Source organism: Macrosteles quadrilineatus, unplaced genomic scaffold (genome assembly GCF_028750875.1).
Source record: "Macrosteles quadrilineatus isolate MER2022 unplaced genomic scaffold, UCM_ALF_1.0 Scaffold_6__1_contigs__length_79288215, whole genome shotgun sequence".
Classification (NCBI taxonomy): domain Eukaryota; kingdom Metazoa; phylum Arthropoda; class Insecta; order Hemiptera; family Cicadellidae; genus Macrosteles; species Macrosteles quadrilineatus.
Genome location: NW_026542599.1, coordinates 35,055,604 through 35,081,952, shown reverse-complemented (window position 1 = coordinate 35,081,952; position 26,349 = coordinate 35,055,604). Strand labels below are relative to the sequence as shown.

The window sequence follows — 26,349 nt, the reverse complement described above, 5'->3', positions numbered from 1 at the left end:
CATTCCACGGTTCAGGTCGCAGTAACATAATAAATAAGATATACATTGTTTGAGTATGGGTTGACCACTACCATTTTATTACCAAATGCTCCACTTTAGTTATTTCATTAAACAGGTCGTGTGGCGGTGTTAGAGTGCGAGAATTCGGTCCTAAATTCTCAGGTTTGAATCCCGCCAATCCCCAATAGCGTCTATGTATGTGATAATGTTCCAATGATTCCGAGTTCCCACCTCAAGTTCTCGATCCACCCATAAATGAAACAAAATACCCCTGCCGCAGCAAACCTGCAGATTGAGCGAATTTCCATTTGGCTGATTGGAATTTTCAGTTAAATCATATAGATATCATTATGTGTAACGATAGGTTTGGTGGAGGGAGGGTAATAAAGTGTGGTTTTTAGTCACATATAAATAGCTTAGTATAAAATAAATAAATTTGTCAAATTTTAAAAAAATATTCATAAACAATCAAACTATAATATTTAAATTGTTGTCCGTAAGAATAACATGGAGATTTTAAATTTACATTTATTTCATATTCTCTTTAACCAACAATTGTACAAATACACTTCAGTAGATTTAATATACTAAATTATTTGTTTTTAAGCTTTTTAAAATGGTTTTCAGAAAAATAGGAAATTTTAGAAAAACAAATGTTTACCCCCATAAAGCCCCATGAGTTAAATATTAGCCTACCTCAAGGTAAAGTAGCTTTTTAGCTAAAAAAAACCTCCTCAAACAACCCATAGTAAAACATCTAGTTTAATGTTACTAATATTTATAATCAATGCAGAACAAAAACATCTACATTTCAGGGATTTTTTGCTATTTAGCTTATTATTTAATAAGCGATTTTTTTACAAAAAACAATAACAATTAAGTAGATTTTAATAACATTTAACTTTATAAAAAAATGTTGGCTGTATCTTTCTCATTTTTAGAAGTTTGTATAAAATATTGCCAACATAAACAAATATTTTATAAAAGCTCGGGAGTGCCGGGATAGAGTCCTGCGGGACGTCGGGACGGAACGCTATCCTCAGGGAACCCCCTCGACAGGCGTAGTCCCTAGGGATAGGGGTACTTCCCCCTACTCCACCCTCCAGGACGCCATTCCTGTGCAGACTAATGCAGTTAGTGTGAAGAATGAATTAAAATGCAGCTCATAAACACGAATATTCGGAGTTAGGTGTAAATAAAACTACATGGTACTGTGTTGGTTAAAAAACTGTCTATTAAATCGTGGAATACAAAAAATATCAATCAAAATATTTCTTGTGATTTTTTCCGTTTAACAGTAAATATGTAAGATAAAGATGCAAATTTTATGATTGATAGAGCGTGACCAATGATTCAATTTAGGGATGATTACAAATTCGTCAATTTTGTATAAGTAATAAAATTATTTAAAGCACGAAGTAAGAAACAGAATACGCAAGAGGAAGAAGTCATGCCAATAAGAAGAAAACATCAAAACGATGTTCCCATAGCTGTTAATGGATTTACAATTGTTCCAAATCTATGGGCTGAAATTAGTAACTACACATGATCATTGTTTTTTTTTTTTTACGGGTCGATGATATAAAAAAGCATTAGCGTTTAGAAAAACAACAATATTACTTTATTAAAGCCTAATTACACACCGATACCGATTTCATCTATCAAAGATTATGTATTTCAAATTACCTCCACCAATGTCCAAAAGTGTCCTATCTTAATGTGAAAATTCGTGAACACATGAAGATTCATTGACATTAGTATTGCAGAGATTACAACGATTGGGCTGTTCTTTAGGTCACGAATGGTTTGAGGTTTTTGAATGGACTTTGTTTTCAACATACTGTAGCCCCACCTCCAGAAGTTACAGGATGTTTTTTGCAGATCTGTTTGGACTTGGTGAACTGATTCTCCTACTCTTACGATGTGTTCCTTTGTACGTACAGAATTTGACCTCCCAGGAGATTTGGTCTAGAGAACAGATCCCTTGAATTTAACATCCACCTCAAGACAGTATTCCTTTATGGAACGTCGCCATGTCGACTGACATTGACATTAATGTAAAATTTATACAATAACTGGCCGCTTGTTTATCGCTAACGCCAACATGTTATGCATATCAATAGGTGAGTAACAGCTGTTTAAAAACCATCCATTATGGATAACCCATTACTTTCTTTAAAAAAAAAAACGGGGCCACGAGAGTCTGCAGTTGGAGGCAGCCAATGCCAAGACTGTACTAGCGCGACGTGGCAACATCACCAGTTCACTACTTTTCGACACTAATTAAAATATACAAAACTATATTTTCAAATCAGCTGGTATTATTAGATTTGGCAACACCGCACTGTCCTCATTGGCTCCTTCGAAGTCACGTGGTAAATAGGCTCCTCCTTCAACTGCAGACTCTCGTGGACCTTACTGTAGGTTGTTGGTAAAATGTAATATTAATCTTGCATATTCAGAGTGACTCGAAGAGAAGAAACTACAAGTATGAATAATTTTAAATTACCAGTTAGTTTTGTTTTCTTTTAGACCCCTTGTTGTATTACTTCGCATCACAACACACACATTTACATTTTGGATTTGAAAGGTAGAGGTAAGGTGTCGTAAAATTAATCAGCGTGAAAAATTAGACTGGCTGTATTAAAAGGGTACAAAATTTAATTTTTTTTTGTTGTTAACGAAGTTTGCTTCAGAAAATTTAACATAGCTGTCGTTTCACTTTGGTATTGATACATCTATGGACGCCTGCAAGATAATGTGGTAAAATAAAAAACGCACAATTTAATAGCCTCTTCTCCCAAATATTCCCAACATAGATACTCAACATTTTAATTTAAAATAAAAAAATATAATAGCATATAATATTTGTTATTTACTCACGGACTATAAATACTAACATAGCGCAACCTTTAAAATCATACTTTTGTTATTAAAATGGTGAAATTACTGTTTTCCAATCATTAATTCATTATTTTCCGGATTTGCACATCATTAATAAATGATTGATTGGTTAAAACTCATTAGTGTGTTTGTAATCATTGAGCCTTTAATCGGTTACTGGACACGGGACCTTCCATTTAAATTCGTATGCGATTAATTATGTTATTGACTAAGTCTTTTTACGCTAAGGTATTATTTTCAACTACTACTAGAAAACGTTATGATTATTTAATCTTACGTGCATATTGCTACACTTAAGAAAATATGAATTATCGTGAATATTGAAATTATCAGTAAATAAATCGCATAAATATACCTATCAAACTTTTAACGAGCCCATGTCATTAACAGCCAAATATATTCAGTTCGATTCACGCACAGAAGATGTTTACATGTAACGTTTTTAAAATACGGTGTACATAACATTTACATGAACATAGAGCCCTGCCTATTAATTGAGTTATATTTAACGAAATCAATTAAAACTTGATTAATGCCAATCGATACATATTTTTGTGTGACCACTTGGCAATATCATTATATTTCTATACATTCTTGTAAATCCAAATAACAGTTTATAATCTGTTGACGATCTATTTCCCTCTAAATTCTCTAAGTAATGCGTATTTTATTTCAGTGTAAGTGTTGCTTGACATGGGTTTGTTTTTATTTGAGTATATTTTAGGAAATAACTTCAGGATTTCTGGTTCCATTCCTCTCAACTATCAGTAAGAGTGACTATAATGCTTATAAACTCTAATTACAACAACGTGCTTGCCAATAGGAAAAATATTTGGTTCTAAGGTGATTAACTTCTTGGGTTTAGATTACCAACTTTCTGCATGTAACAACTATTACTGACTTCACTACCGGTACCTGCAGTTTAGATAGTAACCCCTCATTAATACGGACGTCGTTTAATCCGGACGGCGATTTGACAGTGCTTCAGTAGTTTCATGTTATTTTTATCCAGAATACACTATTCAAGCTTTTTTGTAAAAGATGTTTCATGAGATTAGATTTGTTCGATGCCGACACCAGGTTGCACACTTAAAGGCAAAGATGTACATTATTTAATTATTTATTTTATGATGAATTATATAAAATTAATGGCCTGAGAATGAGTGTTAAATAGATATTAAGACAGCTTTATTACTAACTAATATCAGGGGGTTCATTAACCAGGGCCATTTATTTAACACCCAATAATAATAATAAAGGACAACTGGATTCAGTTTCAAACACTCAAAACACTAGGTACTGATTTGTCTATAGATTCAACTGGCATTGTTATAATTAAAATGCGATCACTATAACCACTCAGTGGTATAGCACGGGACTTTGGTCCCTGAGGTCCTGGGTTCAAATCCCGTCAAATCACTAATGAACTTAAGTGATAATGCTGCAACCCCTAGGTCTAGCCTGATGTAATTGGAATACAATCCTAGGCTAGAGCCTTAAAAACTATAACCACTAAGTTATAGTATATTGTTTATATTGCTATTATAAACTAGGCGTACTCAAACGGTTTATTATACTTTATCCAGATGCCTTTGGTCCCTAATTAGACCGGTTTATTGAAAGTTCTCATCCCATTTTAAACTTGCCACAAACTATGATAGTCAACTATCCATTCTAACCACCTTACTTCCTTCACTGACATGCATAACTACCCTTTAAACGAACATCAAACACCTTTTAACAAATTCAAAACACTTACTTTTTACTGAGCGTGGTTTCGACTGTTTTCTGCGAGGCATGCTGTGGCTTGCAGACTTCTTATCTCATCCTCACGTAAACCTAACCTAACCTCACTCGCGCTCGCGACTCCCGCCAAAATCTGCCGCGCTTTTGTCCGGCCTCGCCGCCGCTCTCGACACTACTGGCGTTGCGTCGCGACGCTATTTGACGCATGCGTCCGCGATTTCCTCACCTTCCAGACGCACGCCGTCGCTTTTATTGTAATCATAAAGCCAATAAGTTGTGACTCGAGGGTGTGCAGTCTCCACACATCCCCTCGTTCGGGTTTTGTGTTATTAATTGGTATCGAATTTATTAACTCGTCGATACAGAGAGACCTGTTGAGTCGGCAGGTTTCCATTTTATTTCAATCCAAATTTTGTGTGTTTTATGGGGCGTTTTTACCGCTTGTTTAGCATTAGGTGATTAGTGTTTTAACTGTTATTGCAACATTCTAAGAATATGAAACTTGTTATTATTAAGTTTCTTATTGAATTTGTTGACAACAAATTATTGATTGATAATAATATTATGGTAGCAATATATTTTTCGTATCGATGTTTGAAATAATAACATTGTTATGTTACGAATAAAACCCTTCGATTAAAAATAGACTTTATGTTCTTTCAATAATTGTTTGAATTGTTTGTTATTATTTTTTAGTTCTTTAAAATTTTAGAAAGCTTTTAGAAGGTTTGGGATATTGATAACAACTACTAGACCTACTTTTAGGTCGGTTAGCAATGGCTGTTAACAATATTGTGTTCTCATGGTACTTAAAATGTCAATAGCAAGTTAAAATTAATTTTAATAACTAGTCAAGCGTTCAACGAAAGGATGATTTCCTTCATTTCTCAATGTCTAAGGATTCCAAAAATATGTTTTTCTCTCATCTATGAAGAACTCAAGAAATAATCCCCTTGTATTCCCTAATCCAAAGTACTCAAGACATTGTTTGCCAATATTTTCTATGTTTTTATGAGCTGTTAAAAGTCGCAAACTACTGTACATTAATAGAGTAACGGATAAACTAATATTAACTTTTACTTTACATTTCAATAGGCTAAGTAATTTGTTATTCTAGCTACTAACACTGCTAATATTAGTATTTCGCATCCATCACGAAATTGTGATTGCCACCTTTGCACCGGTTCCTTGATTATATTACATTCAAATACATGATTGCTCTCGTCTCAAATAAATAAATGAGTTAGCACTTTTCCGGGTTACGCATTAAATAATCCCGTATTCTTCTTTGGCTGGAAATTCTGATAATGTGGACTGTTTTCTGAGATCTTTGAATCTATAATGAAGTATTTATATATCACGGTAACAGCTTTGGATTTCGGGAGGTGTTAAGATATAAAATTGTACCTTATTTTCTGTAAAATTACTAAAAATCTTGATACCTTAAACAGAAAATAGGGCGGTAGTCCAGAAGGGATACGCCTTAGCTGTTCTCTAATCAAATCATGGGCGCCCACAAGGGGGGGGGGTTGCTAGGGGTGCACTTGCACTTGCACCCCCTGACTAAAACAATTAAGAAATGAATTTATTACCTAGAATGTTCTGTCATTGGAATTAGAATTGTAGAAGTAATTAGTAGTAATTAGTAATTTTATAAGCTAGTTAGAATGTAATTCTAATTAGTTTTATTAATGAGGAATCTATGTATGTAATTTATAAATGTACGTACATTACATAATGGTCATTAAACAAATTTTTTTCTAATATGAAAATCAAATACGTAAAAAACTAATCAAATAATTAAAAAATGAAACAATACTATACATTTTAAGAAAATGCAAATCCGATTCATAAAGTTTCATTGCAATCAATAAGTAAACGTGATCTAAATTTGGCTTGAGATACAGTAGTTAAACTCCAAAAAAATCCCTTCCAGAAGAAGTTATGCAGTTTGACAAATCAATTAACCATCAATTGATTATAACAAATAGACCTTTACTCAAACTGTTTTGAATGTCAAGTGAATGGATTCTTTTTAGTATGAATGTTTCTTTACTCACTGCTAGATGATGTGGACGATTATTTCATTTCACTTTATATTTGTTTATAGTTTGTTTACTTCTTTGATGATACAGTAGTTTATATTATAGGCATATGCTTGATTTATAATCGCTGATGAGTTAACTTGTAATATAAATTAATAACAATTAATATAAGAGAGTATTTAATCTACGCTTAAGATTTTGAGAAGGTATATTTTGACCGTTAAACGCCGAAGCTTCACGAAGAAACATTGTAGACCACCAACTTGCGACCAGATTGACCTTACCTTGTCTTGTCTGTCAAATCAAATACTAACCTAACCTAAAACATAAACAAATACATGTGATGATATGGGGGTAGACTTACGTTAAATAATCTGAAATTTAATACTTTTATGATTAAAATACTATTGAATGAGTTAATATATAGAGGCAATAATAATGTTTCAATAGGCTACAGTACTCATACAACCACATCATAAATTGACTTATCATTAAACATTTTATGAAATCTATTTTACACTACCTAGGCTAAGTTATAGGCCCATAACTTAACAAAATCTTAGATCAGGATGGAGGACGTATTGTTTCCTGTTCAAAGGTAAGGACTATATAAGGATTATTTAAGCCATTAGGTGTATTTAAAACTAGCTATGTAGGTCTGCGACTTAATTAATCAAGTCAAAGCCAATAACAATAACTGTCCCTCTTTTATAGTGTTTTATGGTTTTGTTGTAAATTTATTTTATTTGCCTGGTTGAATTAGCCTATTTCATAGAGAATCAGGCCAATTAACTTAAGGCCGTTATTATACAAAGCCACTGCGGTGTCGCACGCGCTTGGCCACACCTGTGGCGCATGTAAGCCTCAGCAGTGGCTTGGCCTAGCGACTAGTGAGCCTCAGTGTTATAGATGTCTTCGTCAAGTGAGGAAGAGGACATGTTGCTTCTTCTCTTGCTAACTAAAGAAGTTGGTGAAAGAATAGGGGCATTGGAGTGTATCCCATTAATATTCTGCAACATTAAGATTATCTAACACATTTAACTTATAATCCATTCAGGTGTATGACCTTTCGGCATTTTCACTGCGCAGGTAGACACACAGCAGTTCACACAAGATCATACGACATCTAGGGTGGTTTTAAAGAGTCTAGATGATGACTAGACTACAGTAAGTTAGTGGCGTAAAGTGTACTGGCTTGACCAAAGTGGCGGAGTATAGGCTAATAAGTGCCGTAGCAACCAATGGTCGCTACCACAGCCACAGTCACCTCACCTGTTGCCGCCACAAGAAGCGAGAGTGCACGACTGAAGTGGCTCACCCATACTAAGTTTGCGGCAACTGGGCATAAGTTAGCTGTGGCTGTGTCTAATATGCTTTATTTCATTGATTGTATCGCTTGTTTACGCGTCAGGAGTGGTGGCGAGCGATCGCCATTCCTGTGTCTCTGTGTTATAAGGCTCTTAGATCTTGTCTGATTCATTATCTTACTTCCTCACCTAAAAATTCATTACAATCAGTTGAGATGTCTCTAACTTACCCTTCACAAATGGCCGGTTTGCGAGCCAAGTGTTGAATAAAATCAGTGTTATTATAAGCAATTGGCATAGTTTACTTTAGCTTACCACTGGGTATGGGTACATATTGCATTTGCCCTACAAATCATGATGCAAGCCATTGGTTCTCGTTTTCATTAAGGAAAACTAAGGTCCAAATTAAGCTAAAAAGTATTAGGACCGGTCTATATTTGATTTTGTCTCCCCCTACCACTTTTAATAACCTTACTTATATCATCAGTTTACAAACTGAGTGTTCAATTGAACTAAATAAGATATTACATCTAGCCTTTGTAGTTCAGATCAACACTTTACAATTAATCGCAAATTTAAGTAATTTTCGTCCTTTTTAACCCAAGGATGTTGGTCTGATGGGAATGGTAAAAAAGTAACCGAATGGTTAAAGGGTACCGGTAACTGTGGAATATCAACCGTTGTAGGCCTACATCAACTAAAATTATTTCACCGTTTGCATTAAAATTTGTAAGGCTCAAATGTAGCACTCAAGTATAGGCCTAAGTTATGTAATTTTAGTTTTCTGTGTTTTTGTCTTTTAACTACAAGAAGATAAGATTACTTAGGATTTATCCAATTAAATAAAACACTTTTTCTTAATTTTCAGGTATTATGGAGACGAAGATCCAGGAAAAACTGTTGATTCTGAGAAAAATAAACTAAACTTATTGGCCAAAATAAAAGAAAGAAAAAAACTTAAAAAAGTAGAAGAGAAAACAAAACATGTTGATGAAACCATCTCTGAAGCCAGTATACCTCAAGATATTTCTTTTGCCAATAATAGTCCACCCATAAATGATCCCAGCGTCAATCACAATACAATTCATGTTAAAAAGAAGCACAAAAAAGAAAAAAAGAATAGAGAAACTAATCCAAGTTTTGAAGATGAGTCTTCAGTTTTGCCTGAAGAAATCGATAGGTTAAAAATTGATGACTTAGAAGAAGAGAACCTCAAGAGAAGTCAAGAATTAAGTGACAATACTGCAGATAATTCTGCTGAGGGCAAAGAAGTATTTCCTATAATTGGGGATTACAAATTCAAGAAGAAACATAAGGTTTGAGATTTGTATTAAGTCTTGTTTAGTATCTGCCTCATAAAATCATTTTATGCTGTGATTTCTACCTCAAAATAGTATATTTCATCACTAAGGCCTAAAGTGACTCTATTTGACCCGAAGTCAAGTTTTATCATTTAAGCGAAGCCGAGGTCGGAAAATGAGCGGGGGTTAAAAAGTCACTTTTTGCCCGTGTGGTGAACTATATTTTTCATCATATTGAATCGTTAATTAACAAACAAAGCTAAAAAACAAAATTTTGTTTAAAGATAAGTTAGTGATTCAATTTTTTTTTAAGAAGTGATTCAATCATTTCGTCTATTACGATTGTGTTACAGTAGCCTACATTATACCATCGATATGTCGAGCAATCGACAACAATGGGCCATAGCTCTCGTACCTTACCTAATAAATCAATCAATAAATAATTTTGATTGATACGGTTGCCACAATCAAAATTTAAAACTGTTTACAACGGCTGATTTTTACTCGCTAGAGAGTAAAAATGTGACTTTAGACCCGCAACACTTGCATTAAAAACGGCTGTTTTTGCTGTAGTATGACGAAAAAACATTGATCTGTTATGCCAGATGGTACTCTACGGTATACTGTTCTGTAACACTAGATACAGTAGAACCTTGATAACAAGACTCTCATGGGGATTGTAAAATAAGAATTGTTATCAAGGTTGACTTCTTATCGAGGTTTGTAATAACATGTGATTAGGGGTAAAATAATTTTAAGGGGATTTGAAAATGACATTTGTTTGGGTGACTTGTTGGGTCTTCTTATCAAGGTTCCACTTACGTGCAGACTGGGCCTAGCAACAGAAAACAGTATGAATGAAGCCAAACAATAAAGTATCATTACGTCTTGTTCGTTTAATTCTGTAAAAATATTCTTAGTTGAAAATAATCTTCATGTTTTTTTTCAATCACCAATGAACATTGGCTTTTAGTAAATGTGATGTAATTTGGCTACCTTATACTGGTTAAAAAGTAGGCTAATTCAATTTTATTATTTAACAAACTTATAAAAAATCTATATTCTTTAGCCTACAGATTTTTCTTTATTTTGCAGGCCTTACCTTCTTACCTTTCATTAGGCCTACATTTAGTGTGAAAGCAATTGAATTAAAATAGAATTGTCTTAGTAATAGCATTGACTGTACCTACAAGTACACCTACCTGTAGGTAGTCAATAGTAATAGGTTTTCCAACACTGCAATTATTGTTTCATATTGCGTTTAAAATCAACGTTTGACATTTGTAATTATATATGTATAGCTTAGTGGAATATCTAGTTTCTTTACTAACTAGGACATCTGAAGAAGAACAGAGAATGAAGTTTTGGATAAATTGCCTCCATTATACCTTCATTTCATTTGGTAACCAAAAGGTTAACAATATTCACAATAGCCTACCTTCTTTCTGTTGCCTCTAGATAAAAAATTAACAACTTTTAAATGTCTTGTTCCTATTATTTGTCGTCAGATTAAATTTTACTGCCAAACAATACCTGCTTTCTTTGAGTATCATCAAAGGCTGACACTTAGGCCTCGGGTACGATACGACCGGTGAGCGGTGCCGTCTGATATCAGGTCTGTTTGTTGAGGTTGGCCAAGTAGTTCCAATTCTCATGGCTCATGGTTTCAAGTCCAAACCGGTTTTTGCACAAACGCCTCTCGCCGTTCAGATGAGTCATGCTTCAGTTTAGCCGAAAATTTCAGAGGAGTAACAGAAAAAGTGCCTCCAGCTAAATTTGAGAAGAAAGAAGTGAAGTTGAGTAATTTACAAATATAAGTGTTAATACGTCAGGTGACTCTGAACTAAGTGAGTTATAAACACATTATCTTAGTCTTACCGTAAAGTAAAGACAAGTCTTTCTTATCTCAATCTGCTCAAAATATAGTCAAGGGAAAGGATGGGCATCGTTGTTTATTCAAAGAACCTATCGCTGTCTTCCCTAAGTTACCGAATTAGACAGTATTCCCCAAAAACTCCTCTCCTCTTGTTGATCGGATGTACCCCCCATTGTAACCGACACCTCTAACTTCTCTCTAAGAGCAAATTGTCAGTCAACAATAGTTGCAATACGTTCTGCGAGTTTACACAGCTTGCCATCTTGAACTAAATTGACACCTACAACAGGGGAAACTCTATGAGCGTTAAGAAAACAAAAGTGACTCTTGTATCGTAGTCACCACGCTGGCTTTGTGTCGCTCAGGTTGCCTCACACCGCTCGTTTTGTACCTGGGGCCTTACACTATAGGTCACTGTATTCTAAGATTAAGTCTTAGCCTAGCCAGTTAGGATATTGGTTCAGAGCAAGAGCAAAAGTACTTGCAATAAATGACAACTCGGTAGATGATGGAAAAATTCATGGTTCCTGGCACTGGTTGCAAAAGTATGTGTTTGAAAATCATCACTTTACCTGTTTATAACCCTCAACTCTCACCACAGTGTGAAACTCTCATTTGATCACCTTTCCCAAAGAGACAAATCGACCTTGGTCACTCATTTGACATTTATATTTCACAGGTCAAGAGAGTTTTACCAGACTGGCTTGCTAAGCCCTCAGTTGTGTCTGTAGACCTAAAAAATTTGGACGTATCAATCAATGACATTCCAGAACTACATAGTTTACTGGTGAACACTTTGCAGAAGAATAATATCACTCATTTCTTCCCAGGTAAGCAATGTTTCTATTTTTATACAGCACGTACTTATTTGCGTACAAAATCTCAACTAACCAAAATACAGATGGAAAGCTGTTTCTGATGTTCTATTTCTTCGGTTAAGCAATGGAAGAAACCTATTGACTATATAACACATATAGTCACGGGTATCTGCCTTAAAGGCTATCTCCATTCATACTTGGCTTAAAATACCTACCTTTTTATGGTCGCCATTTCAATTGGAAGTATTAAAGATTGCCATTTTCTAGCCAATTTTGCAATTCATTCGAATATTTATGATGGTTTCGGTTTAATAGGGTGTCAATCAGAAATCAGAAAATATTTATTGTTTCATATACCTAGTACTTTTTTAACAACAATTTCCTTGTTGGTTAAAAGGGGTTTTACTGTACTTTAACATATGCTATTATAGTTTAACCTTGTCAGTTTAAAATTCCATTTGGGAACATGCATTATATGGGGGACTCTAACCTGTACCAAGCGTTCTTACATTTAATTTTAAGATCCACTATGTTAGCAACCCATTCAAATATTATTACTTGTCTACTAACTTTAACTGATAGACCCCAAATTTAACTTTGTTCATCACATCGTATTATAGTTACAATGGATTCTTCATTGTTCAAAACTAAGCTAGAACTGTTGTACAGTTCAAGCGCAGGTGATTCCGTGGCTGTTGTCATGGACCAAGAGGTCGTCATTGCTGTGGCCGTGTGATGTCTGCGTATCAGCTCCCACAGGCAGTGGCAAGACATTGGCCTACGTGCTACCAGTCCTACAGGTAAACATGATATTTGTTAACTGAAGTGTAGTTAAGAGTAATGGCCTAAACTTCCAATTGATACAGTGAACTTTGATCCGAATACGTGAAAGGAAAGCTGAGCAGATGTGTAGAGTATTCAGAATAAAGGATTGGCCTACTGCAGAAACCAGACATGTCCAAAATATCACAAATTGCATATTTATTATTTTTGGAGTATTGAGAACTGGACTCGACTTTACTGGAAGAACCAGACATGTACCATTACCTATATAGGACATAGGAGTAGAGTTATATTGAAATGTGCTCTTACTGCAGATAGTTTAAATGTTCGGGGCATGTTTTTTGTTTCTCCTGAAAAGTTATGTTTTTGACATGTCTGGTTTCTGCAGTAGGCAATTCTGCTTCTTCAACTAATTTTTATTTAGTATTAACCATCAAAAAATGATCAAGAACTTAACCATCATCCAACAAATTAGCTGGCTGTCATCATCGACAACTTTGAATAGTGCTAAAAGACTAATTATTTTAAACTATCAAAAGTTCTGTATTAAAGACTTTTATAGTTCAGCCGCTTAGAAAGCGACCTCCTCCAGCATTGGTTTAGCATTAGCGCGCAGGTCGTTTTCTAAGCGGCCGAACTATAGCAAAGTTTTCCCAACTAAACTACAAGTTTGATGTTACTTTAAGTAGGCTATTATATATTTTATGAAATAGAGAAGCAATTTACCCAGTATTTTACCTGTTAGGTAAAAGTCAAACAGGATATTTAGTCAACTCAATACTTAATAACTCAAATACAGGATTGTGGTTATTATATCATGAATTTTCCTTATATCATAAAGTTTGGGTGTTCAAAAACGACAATTCAAGTCAATACCGTACCTTTGGATATTTAAGAGTCTGAGAACGAAATTTTGTCACAATAGTTGAAGTTGCCAATATGAGACAACAGCGGCCAGCGCTGACAATGACCACAATGATGATTGAGTTTTCAAATACTGACTCGAGTCATCAGAATCAAGTACATTTAACTAGAGTTGGCTAAGAATCACTTTCTCACATCATTAATATACCTAACCTTTAGTGGCCTGCCTTAATTGACTAAGATTTTATTTTCTTTAAGATAAGCCGCAGCTATAAACCCATAACCTTGTTGTTCTGCTTTGTAGGCCCTAATGAACTGTCGCACTGGAGGTATTCAAGCCCTTGTGGTCCTTCCTGTTCAGGATCTTGCAGCACAAGTCGCCTCGGTAAATATATTTCTTAACGTCTACAGTGATAGCTTTCACCATAGTGAATAAAGAACAAAATGAAACTAGTTTATGTGTATTTTAAGTAGCCTTGACACCTTTTTATGCAATTATTAGTCCAATAATGTCAAAATTATGAAAGAATTATTCCTCAGTTTTGACACCATATGAGTAGTAGTTTAGTTAATTATAGAGGTGATAAGTCAACTGAAGTGCTTGTAAATTATCTAATTGCATCTGGGGTGCTGTCTCTAACAGTAATTAGTTAAACGTGTTAACCTAATCATAATACTGAAATCTAAGTACCTTACCTTAATAGGTATAATCGTTCATTATAAAATTTCTAGGATCAAAACTTTTTGTTTTCCTCAAACATAGCATCTGCATTTGGTATCAGAATCACTCAGTTATTTTGCAGGGTTTATTGCACAATAAGAAAAAATTCATGGCCAGACGGTTTACCCCTATATTGAAATGGCTTAGGCTACCCTACACGAGAGACTTTTTGTTGGCTGACTGTCTGGCTGGAGTTGGGTGGACAATCAAAAAGTCGTCAAGACTGTTTGGCCGTTGGCTGTGGGTGCGCACACGCCACGAGTGTATTGTTGTCTTTTAAGTGTCAAAAGGATGGATATGACAGAAATTGCTGCCATATGTGCGTTACTGATCAGATTTTGTCCAAGAAAACTTGAAAGAAAATTATAGACAATAGACAATTAATCTTTATTTACCCATTCATTAAGAATAGTAGTAGCGTCAACTGGGTACTACTCAGTGTACTATTGGGGTGTACTCAGTGTACGTCCAGTATACTACTGGGTGCATCCAGTTTATAGTCCGAGAACCTTGAAAGGCCAGTTTTGCCTCTTATACTCGGATTTGAGAAAATATCCGGACAAATACTCATTAATAAGTACCTCCATTCATCAATAATTTTATCAACTTTTTCCTCTTGCAAAACACTTGCACTTGTCGCATCCATAACACACTTGACTGTCTGTATAGCACACACACAACAGACTCTGTCAGACTTGGACAGACTTTTTAGTCGTCAGTGTGCAAGTTCAAACTTGTCTCTATGCCCTTATCAATACGACACGACAGTTGAGTCGGGGAGCAGTCGGCAGAAAAATCGGTCAGCCCCAAAATGTCCCGACTGTCTGGTTGCGGTCGGCCCGTGTGCACGCTCAGATTTACCACTATGGGGCCGACTTTGACTCCCAACTACCACAAAATAGTTGGCCGACAAAAAGTCTCTCGTGTGCGGTAGGCCGGTGTTTCCCAGTAATAATCCCAAAAGCTATGGCACAATGGCAGTGAATTTAATTAGCCTGCAAAAAACCGAGGGACTCAGATTCTGTTTGAATGTAATTCAATCAAAAATCCTTTAAAGCCTACCAAATTGCAGTTTACTTTTTAGCTAAATGTTGTCTCCAGAAGAGTTTATGATGTGGGAGGTTAGGTCAGGAATGAATCATTCATGTTCTTAGTTTCATGTTTCAATTTGCCCAGGTGTTCAAGACATACAGTGCTGGAACAGGGCTCAAAATCCACTTGTCAACTGGCGGAGTTTCACTTTCACAGGACCGGACCCATCTACTGAAGGAAAGTAAGTATCTGTGTTTTACCTTTTACCTTCGATGTCTTCACCACAATCCGTAGATCGGGGAATCGTTATAGTTCTTCCGTCTGGACGGGATTTTGCTGTATGTTCACGAAGTGAGCTGGCGTATGTGTGTGTATGAATGTTCCTCTATGTACTCGTTTATGCTGTAGTATGGTCTATTGGTGAGGTATTTTTTTAGGTGTTGGACAAAAAAATTGTTTAGGCCAAATATCAATTATTGTGTTAGGGTAAATCTTCAGAATATCCTAAAACTTGAGAATCTCATTCTGGGCTTAGTGGAACTCTGGCAGTAAGTTGAATAGTTTTCCAAGAAACCGCATATGCCCCAACTGTCGCATTTAGCAAAGTGATTAGTGGGGTGTCGGCCAGCCTATTCCAATTATAAATGGAATCTTTGCCAAATATAAAGTATTGTTACCCTCAAAAAATTACATATTTATAATTTAAAAAATCATAAATTGACAATTTTACCACATTTTTTCAAATTTCAGGATGAAATTACATTACAATCTTCTTTTTAAGCAACATTCATACAAAAGGATGCAAATTTTTTACTTTTTTAGCCATATTGGTTAGTCTCTACGTTTATACAAATATTTAATACAATTAGTACTTTCAATTCTTGTACATTGAGAATTATATGTCAACAATAATGTATCAACAATACAGTTTAATTTTTCTTATTAAAACCAAACACAAACACCCAACTTGAGAAAATCTTTATGAAATGGAATAGAGCCAGTCCTACATCTTTTCCCTATTCTTGTTTGTACAGGGCTAGGTGTTGGCTGGGAGAGTCTGGTAGATATCCTAGTGATCACTCCAGGACGTCTGGTAGAACATCTGTACTCAAACCCAGGCTTCTCTCTGAGACAACTACAGTACATTCTTGTTTGTTCAGGGCTAGGTGTTGGCTGGGAGAGTCTGGTAGATATCCTAGTGATCACTCCAGGACGTCTGGTAGAACATCTGTACTCAAACCCAGGCTTCTCTCTGAGACAACTACAGTACATTCTTGTTTGTTCAGGGCTAGGTGTTGGCTGGGAGAGTCTGGTAGATATCCTAGTGATCACTCCAGGACGTCTGGTAGAACATCTGTACTCAAACCCAGGCTTCTCTCTGAGACAACTACAGTACATTCTTGTTTGTTCAGGGCTAGGTGTTGGCTGGGAGAGTCTGGTAGATATCCTAGTGATCACTCCAGGACGTCTGGTAGAACATCTGTACTCAACCCCAGGCTTCTCTCTGAGACAGCTGCAGTACATTCTTGTTTGTACAGGGCTAGGTGTTGGCTGGGAGAGTCTGGTAGATATCCTAGTGATCACTCCAGGACGTCTGGTAGAACATCTGTACTCAAACCCAGGCTTCTCTCTGAGACAACTACAGTACATTCTTGTTTGTTCAGGGCTAGGTGTTGGCTGGGAGAGTCTGGTAGATATCCTAGTGATCACTCCAGGACGTCTGGTAGAACATCTGTACTCGACCCCAGGCTTCTCTCTGAGACAGCTGCAGTACATTGTCATTGACGAGGCTGACAGGATAGTAGACAACATGCAGAACAATTGGCTGCGTCACCTGGACCATCACTTGAGTGAAAGAGGTAATACAAGATGGGAGACTTATGGGGGGCAAGTCCAAGATGCCTGTTAGCCTCCCAGGGCTCCCTTTGAAAGCAATTACAAAAGCACAGTGCCCTAGATATTTAAATTACAATTACTTTGGTATTTGAAAAAAATATTTTGAGATAGTAATTAACTCTTCAGCGATTGTTTGAAATGAACAAAATTAACATTTCTCTTATGGGGGACCAAATGCAAGAATGCCGTTAGCCTCCAAGGACTCCCTTTAAAAATAATAACAAAACAACAAAACCACAAAGAACATTTCTAATCTCACAGTGCCCTAGCTATTTAAATTAAGATCACTTTGGTACTTGAAAGAAATCTTTTAGGATGATAAATAACTCTTCAGCAGCTGTTTGAAATTAATCCATAATGGCTGCTAGCCTCCAAGGACTCAAAAATTCAATTGCGGTCTGTTTCATGTGGTTGCACATTCACATTGAAACTTAAGTTGCATAATTTATATGCTATGTTTTACTTAATCCAATCTAAACTCTGCAGGTTGTCCTCCACTTACACTTCACAATCTGAAGCAGTTACCTCGTCGTCCGCAGAAACTACTGTTCTCTGCCACTCTCAGTACAGATCCTGAGAAACTTAATCATCTCAACTTGTTCCAACCACGTCTTTTCACTTCTGTCGTTGAGGCTACAAAAGAGCAAGGTAATTTCCTAGGCCTAATAGTTGGATAATTTAGTGGTGTTACACTGATTATCATGCAAATGATATTATTTGTTTTAAAAATTGTTGGTAATCACTAATCTGTTACTTCACTAATCACTGTATGAAGTGAACCAAGGCAACACTAAATAAACAGGCTGAAATGCTCCTCTGGCATGACGTCATCGTAGGCGACGGCAATGACATAATTTTTGCCGTTTTTGATCAGCTGCTTGTTTTCTTGGAAAAGAAAAATATAACCAAAAAATAGCATTACGTCATAGCCTATGATGACGTCATGCCTGAGAAGCATTACGGCCTGTTTATTTAGTGTTGCCTTGAGTGAAACCTATTGGTATTGGCATTGACTTTTAGATTCTGAAGTGGACATCACATCTATATGGGCCAGCTTTTTGTATTTAAAAAGAATGAAAAAGTCACAGAGTGTGTTAGTGTCTAAAATTATATTTTCTACTTTTATTTTTGTTACTGAGATAGTTGATCAATGATCGGACGTAACAGATTTTATTACTATAATAAATCATCCTATCAGTTTGAGTTGGCTAAAAGGTTTGCGTTTTCATAGTTTTTTTTAGAGAAATCAGTAACTGTACTGTTTTGTCATATGAGAAATAAATTCATTTATTTATTTATTCATTTATAAGTTGACTTTCTTAACATAAGGGTTCTATCAATAGCCAAAGGTTGAATTTGTGTTAATTTAAGTTTTGTTATAGATTTTGAGATAGATTTTTACAATTACTAATTCTTTCCCAATAGTAGAATTAATTAAACATTTATTTCATGTTTAGGAGCTGAAGGAGAGTTCATCGGCAAGTTCACGACTCCAGCTGAGTTGACGGAACGTCTAGTCAGGTGTACATTAGCAGTCAAGCCTCTGGTGTTGTATCAGCTGATCACAAAACACAGCTGGTCTCATGTGTTGGTGTTCACGTCCAGTTCCCGTTCTGTACATCAGCTGTGCGCATTGTTGTCTCTACTGGCCACCAAACACCAGCGGCGACTAAATGTGGCTGAGATATCTGCAGAGTCCTCGTTTAAGAAAAGGGAGGCCGTTTTGAGCGCTTTTACTGCCGGCAAGGTGGATGTGTAAGTTGAATTATAGTTTGGGTTGCAGTGCTATTTTGTGATAGAGGAATTTATCTTTTAGGGATAGAGGTTAAATAAAACATCCCAAATTGGTGTGGTTGTGTCGAGAATGCCAATTGAACACGTCCCTCTCTCTCATGAAAGTCCAAGACACCGACCTCAACGATAGAAACACCTTATTGAAGTTTAGTTTGGATTTTAAATGGTTATTGCCGGTTTTATTATAAAATGATGTAGTAGAAGAGCTACTGACATAGTTCTGATGTAAAATACTGATTTATGTTGTATATGCCAACTTGTTAACACAGCCAAACTAAAAGGACAACTTATTGTAAGCTTAGAATATATTTTTCTTTCTCAGAAACTATCACAGTAATAACAACAAAGGGAGAAACTACATTGTGAACTGTATCACTCTGTAAGTGGCTCATTCAACTATGTTATTTATTGAGACGCAAACTGTTTAGCAAATAAGTGGTCATTTTCTTAGTGACTTGCCGGAGGAATTTAATGAAACTATCATAAACATTCTAAAGAGGAAAACAATAATTGGGGTTTTAGAAAATTATTTTCTTTACCTGGAGGATAGTTATTTTGTACAACACATACGAGACAGGGTCTCAATGGCTTACCACTTTGTGTTTGCTCTTCTAAGGGTGGTGTTTTTTACATTCATTAATTATTCTATGGCCATGGTCAAAATAGACTATTGAATCAAAGTACACGTGAGAGTTCAATTGTAAGATTGCGCCAAAGACAAATTGTTGTAACACTTCACAAACATTGGCCAGAATTTTTTGATAAATCATTTTGGCATTCTCGCCAATACACTTTTTTTATTAGATTTTTAAACTCGTTAACTTTTATGGTAGTTGACCAAAAGCCATACGATATAGGTACTATGTTTTCAGTTTGGTGAGCACGGACGCGTTGGCTAGAGGTATGGACATTACTGGTGTGAAGTATGTGGTGTCCTATGACATGCCTAAGTTTGTCAAGGCCTACATACACAGGGTGGGCCGGACGGGTCGAGCGGGTCAACCCGGTACAGCAGTCACCATGGTTCAGCACACCCAGGTAAGTTTAAGGTCTGATAGGAAAGGGCTTATTGCCTGAGAATTGAGGAGTAAAAGGACAGGATGAGCAGGTTTACCTTGCAAATTGTAGGAAGGAACACAAAAGAAATAGGTACTGAATATTTCGAGGCCACTGGCCCCTTTTTCAACATTGAGAATCACTAGAATATGAAAGTCCTATGAACGCAATATGAACTTACAAATGAATTTTTACTTAGTGAGGTTATTTTAGTTCAACTAATAAATAAACCAAAGTGTCTCCCTTTAAATAAGGGAGCTCTAAAAGCAAAATGAATACACTTGGGCCCAGTGATTTTTTTGGCTTGCTAACTATTTTCTTTCCCTGTTAACCATGCTAGCTCATTTGCTAATAATTGTGTCCCTAAATATTGGCTCACTTGTTATTCCATCGAAGGGTTAAATCGTAGTCGAGATGCGAGGCTAGAACATAGCATCACCAACGCCAACATGCTAGCCTCTCCACTCGGATATTCTACTCTGATTTCTTTACCTCGAGAGTTTAGTCGAGGGTTGAGGCTCAGTGGTCAAACCAACAACAAAATATTTAGTTTATTTTTTTCATCTTGTAAACATTGTCCTGTTTGGGGCGAGTACTAAATCCATCACAATGTACAGGGTGTCCGTAAAGTCTTTGCCGATCATTTAAGATACCATTCTTGGACCAAATAAAAACTAACATATCCCGTTATAAATTTCAACAACTCTCTAAAATTATCTATAAAGCCATGAAATAAGAGAGAGAGAGAGAGAGGCAAAACTAATTTTTAAGATAACTTACAAATAAGAGAGTATGGTTCAGACAATATATGCGACCATTGTGTAGCATCACTGCTAGTTAGCTAGAACAATCAGCTATTTCAATTGTTAGTTACCTAATGAATGCAAATTTTGCTGAAAAGTCAAGGTTTTCTTAGCGACTATTGTCTTGGTTGGCTGATCCAAACTCTTTTCATTATCTAGTCCATCTCTCCTCTCCCTACATGATTCTTCTTCGTCCACCAGCTGCTATTTCACTTCTTTTTACCATACATTCCTCTTTACATCTTCTGGTTCTTCCTCAATCTCCTTTACTCCATTCTAGAAATTCTCTCTCGGGATTCTTTACACATCATTCCCTTACTCTTAACAACTTGTTTTGCTCTTAATAGCCCTTAAATATTCCACACTCTAACCCCAAAATCCATGATGGTTTTAATAAGTTAATGATCTACCTAAATATTTTGTTTATCCTTTACAATACTTTGTTTAATTGGATGCTTGCAGATAGGGATGTTTAAACAAATGCTGCAAACTGCTGGCAAACAAGATTCCGTCACCGAACTACCTGTGGATGAACAAGAACTTAAAGATCTTGAGGAACCATTTAGAGAGGCTCTTAAGGAACTGAAAAATGTGACCAAGGTAATGCTGGGCTCTACAATTTTGATTCTGCAACCTTATCTTAAGAGATTGACATTTCTTTGTCTTTGCATTTTCTTTACATTTGACTCTCCATGTCGCTCAAAAGCCTGTGATAAATCCAAATTTAAATTATCTACATTATAAATGGTGATATTTTATCAGCAAACTTAAATAAGCTTTCATTCTATATACATGAACTCTGTCCCGTTCAGTTACCTTGTTCGGAACCGAAAAAGGTTGAAACATCAGAAGTTATAAAAATGAGTGGAAAAACACAGCATTAGACAAAATGGGTGTGTTGTGTTCATAATGTCTTGTTCATAAAGTGGCTATTGACATAGCAGTGTTCGTTGGTCATACAGGTGGCTGTTCAAACAATCCAAAGAATCCAATTTACAGAACAGGACTTCTATTATGTTAAGACAATTTTGACAAATTGTTATAACTCTTAACTGTAAATACTAGTGATTGTGACTAAATTCTACATAAAAATTAGCATTTTAAAATTTGTCTCTTAGGATGAAGAGATGGAGAAGCTACAGAAGACAAAATCATTGAAAAGGGTTACGTCATCAAAGATACTAGGAAAGAGACAGAAGAAAAGAGAAAAGAATGTTATTGTAAAACGAATAAAAAAGCAGTAAGGTTTTGCAATTATACATTTTTACATGTTTGAATACAAATATTTTATTACACGAGATTGCTCTTTATTTCTAGTATTTTGTAAGGACCCCTCAGCTGAGTGTACTATTACAATAATTCTTATTGTACTTTACATTTTTCTAACTCTTTGACCTCCAAATGTTCCAAATGTGTCCTCCAAATGTTGATAGAAATAATGGACGCAAGAGTAACATAAGTAAACTTCCACTTATAATTGGTATTTTTATTCAAATTATTTTACAGAATTATAGCATGACATGATTATAGTTTTAAAACTCCAGATGACCTTAATGTAAAGTATTTAAATGTAAGAACACAAAATCTCATGAAAGTGATTAGCTCAATAAATTGTGATCTTTAATCCCACTGTCTACTCAAATCAGACTAAAAAGGTTTATGAGAACAGGATGGTTTTCGACAATTAATGAATTAATTAAATGAAATTAAATGTAATTAACAGTGCAAGAGGTGTCCTGTAATATACTGACCACATAAATAGTTCAATAAATCACGGACAGAACCAGGGTTTGATAGAGAGTTTGAATTGTCTGTCAAATGTGGAAAGCGAAGAATGAGAAAGAGTTGTCCTGCAATAAACTTACTTCTCACAGTTCAACAAACCACCGACAGAATGCAGAAGCATGTAGTTTGGTCACAATGAGTTTCCGCTGTCTGCCAAAAGGTTGCGTGGAAGGTGACAAATCAGAAAGAAATATTCTGTAATGAACTAACTTCTCACAGTACAACAAACCACCGACAGAATGCAGGAGCATGTAGTTTGGTTATGGCGAGTTTCCGTTGTCTGCCAATAGGTTGCGTGGAAGGTGACAAATCAGAAAAAAATGTTCTGTAATGAACTAACTTCTCACAGTACAACAAACCACCGACAGAATGCAGGAGCATGTAGTTTGGTTATGGCGAGTTTCCGTTGTCTGCCAATAGGTTGCGTGGAAGGTGACAAATCAGAAAGAAATGTTCTGTAATGAACTAACTTCTCACAGTACAACAAACCACCGACAGAATGCAGGAGCATGTAGTTTGGTTGCGGTGAGTTTCCGTTGTCTGCCGATAGGTTGCGTGAAAGTCGATAGACTTCAATTATATTGTTCTTTGACGTGTTCTCACAGATAAAGATAAAATGTGCATTGCAACGATTCGTCAAAAAGAAGAAACACTTTTTCATATAAATGTGTTTTATCTTTCTATAAAATCTTATTTTGGTAGAAACTATTATTCTACAAGGTGGCAAGCTGTCATTAGAATTTAGCAATTAATTTTCCTGGTTTTCTAGGATATAGGCTACTATATAACTAATTTTGATTTCTAGCAAAGCAAGTCTTTAAGTTACGGAAGAACTTAAGAATTAATTAATTTTAATGATAGGTAGTTTATCATAATGCTAAATGACAAAACATATGGACCATGTTTGTTGATTTACTTTGTTGAAAACGACTCTTCAACTCCATAACCAAGTTCGATAGGTTTGCCATTATCCAATTCAATGCAGTAATTAATTACTTATAATTACTATAATTTCTTATAGTTGTTGTCGCTGCTAAGCAACCATAAGGTAAGAACCTTTTTGAACTACAGTAATAAGTTGTGTCTACTGCTCATCTCTGTCCGTGATATTTTTTTTTTTACTTCTTCCTACAATCTTCCCATAAATCCAACGATCACATAAGATCAATGTAAAAATCGTATGTGATCAATTTTTGTGACTAATCTTATGTGATCGTGGTATAAATCAACATTCAGCATTTTTACTTTGGTATGAAAAGTTTGTGCAGTGCAGGTCGCAGAACGACCCTGGTCCGAAAAAGACTCCTATTTTGTTCATCAAATAACATTGAATAAAACCGTTCATGTTTTCAACAAATAACAGAAAGCCAGAAAGAGGGTAAATGTCATGTAAATGTTTTCAAACTATCATTGACTATTTATGAGTCTGCACCTGCAAGTAACTAGTCTCTCTGTGTGCGTTTGAGGCCCGGTAATGCCTGATCGTGTAGATGTTGACTAACTGTTTATTATAATTTTAATTCCAGGGCAATTTTACGTTTTGAGCATTATTATTAGTTATAACCCCTATACTAAAGTAAAAGTAGTAGTTATCAAATGAATCGTTATTTTGTTCAAAATAGCTTTAATGTTATTAGAATAAATAAATAAAAGACATCTTTACTATGTATCATTACCGTACTCAGTTGACAGACACAGTGATGACAAATTCACAAAGCTGTCCACGAGTTGACACATTACAAGGTCCAGAGGTGCCCATCCCCCCCAAACCCAGAGGCGCAACCCCCCCCCCCCAATTTATGCTGCCGTCTATTTAAACCTACCCTCCCCCCACCAATTTATCTGACAATTTTCCCTTTACCTCATAAAACAAGCATTCCAATTTAGTATTTAGTAAACTTGAGGTAAAGAAAAACAAACTTGCTGATAATAAAGATTAAATGTTTAATAGGAAACGAACAACATTTAACAATACTTCATTAGGTATATCTAACTAATGGACGAATTAGAAGTGTTTCAATTTACATTTCAGAATCTCTATTGTCAGCTAACATGTGTTCAGTATTGCAATAGACAACGTCTTCAAAACGTACAACAATACTACTCCAACACAGTATTGTAACTGTACAATATATTAGGTGGCGTTAAATTTTACAGAGAAAGAATCTCAGAGAAGAATTTTAAGAAATCAAACCGCTTTAAAAATGCATTAATAATACTTTGGCAAAAAGTTTTTTTTTTCTCAAAATTATAGGCAGTCACGAAATAAGACAGACTTGTTGCTCGCCACTCCCTGGCTCTACAAACACCGCCACTCCAAACAACACACTCCAAAAACTCGATTTTACTCTACAAAAATCGCCAGGCAAAATACCCACAAAAGGTTTTTGTGACGAAGTAATCTTATAATTAATTTTGATAGCCCCAGGATTGCCTTTTAGGACTAATAATGGTAGAAACGCATCTTTGTCAGACAATCTGTTTATACACAAAACACGAAACGATAACAGATAGGCCTATCAATTCACGCGTATATATTGCCGTCGTCAGGACTGGAAGTAAACTGAATCAGGTTATGACGGAAAGACGTGGTCTCTGGATTGTCGTCTGTGTTATCAAAAGCTGATATTGGACTAGTTGTAGTGACGGAGGAGAGTGTTGAAAATATAATGGGATTCATAATTGAGTTTTCCATTTAAAATTATTGACAATAATAACCAATTTATCTGCTGGATATAAATTATGGTCTCGAAATTCTACAGTACTGCACGAAAGGAAACTTATTAAATACTTTGAGGAGTTTGAAATATATAAATACATAAAACTAGGGACAGCGCAACATTTTTGAGTGAAAACACTCAATTAATTATGAATCCCATTATACTTTTAACACTCTTCTCAGTCACTACAATAGTCCTATATCAGCTGGTGACAATGCAGACGACAATCCAGAGACCACGTCTGTCCGTCATAACCTGAACCTGATTCAGTTTACTTCCAGTTCTGACGACGGCAATATATACGCGTGAATTGATAGGCCTATCTGTAATCGATTCGTGTTTTGTGTGAGGGAGGTAAAGAACCACCAAAACATATGTAGCAAATCAAATTCGACACTGACACTGGTATTTTTAGGATTGTCTGACAAGGTGCGTTTTTACCATTCTTTAGAAGCAAATCTTAATTACGAATGGCAAAATGTTGTTGGTGTTGATAGTGAGCTACTTAGAAACACTTTTTCGGGCTGCTTATACAAAATTTTTCATTCATTATGACAGCTAGCAAAAAACATCCCCCCCAAAATCCCCTCAAAAAAGTCCCCCCCCAAAAATTCCTGTGGCGCAAACGCGCCACAGTACCCCCCCTCTGGGCACCCCTGACAAGGTCAACCTTTTCATCTTCATCCTATTCTACTCTCGGGACCAAACTCTTTTGAGTCAACATTTCATCAGGAACGGTTTCCGTTTGCCAAATATAAACGGCGGACGAGTGAGAGGGCGCCATGTGTCGATCCCTGTCATAATAAGCGGTGATTACGCAGCCCCGAGGCCGTATCGCGTATAGTTGGCGAGGCGATCGATGCTCGAGTGATGAGGGTGCTCCTCTACTGGCTGTTGC

At 35.9% G+C, this 26,349-nt stretch overlaps 2 protein-coding genes across 2 annotated transcripts in view; one reads left to right on the top strand and one right to left on the bottom strand.

The window, feature by feature from the left end:
• Window positions 1-26,349, bottom strand: part of LOC128996892 (xaa-Pro dipeptidase) — a 275,430-nt gene that overhangs the window by 137,442 nt on the left and 111,639 nt on the right. The window lies entirely within an intron of this gene.
• Window positions 7,021-22,244, top strand: LOC128996896 (ATP-dependent RNA helicase DDX51). Its single transcript, XM_054422422.1, has 12 exons — window positions 7,021-7,293; window positions 8,871-9,318; window positions 11,859-12,009; window positions 12,667-12,797; window positions 13,949-14,029; window positions 15,542-15,638; window positions 17,062-17,256; window positions 17,780-17,941; window positions 18,751-19,048; window positions 19,960-20,125; window positions 21,409-21,546; window positions 22,065-22,244. The coding sequence occupies exons 1-12, from the start codon at window positions 7,265-7,267 to the stop codon at window positions 22,188-22,190; spliced, it is 2,022 nt and encodes a 673-aa protein (XP_054278397.1). The 5' UTR covers window positions 7,021-7,264; the 3' UTR covers window positions 22,191-22,244.

Coding starts and splice junctions, on each gene's coding strand:
- LOC128996896 (XM_054422422.1), top strand. CDS start 7,265: ATGGAGGACGTATTGTTTCCTGTTCAAAG. Junction 7,294..8,870: donor GTATTGTTTCCTGTTCAAAG/GTAAGGACTATA, acceptor CTTAATTTTCAG/GTATTATGGAGACGAAGATC. Junction 14,030..15,541: donor TTGCAGCACAAGTCGCCTCG/GTAAATATATTT, acceptor CAATTTGCCCAG/GTGTTCAAGACATACAGTGC.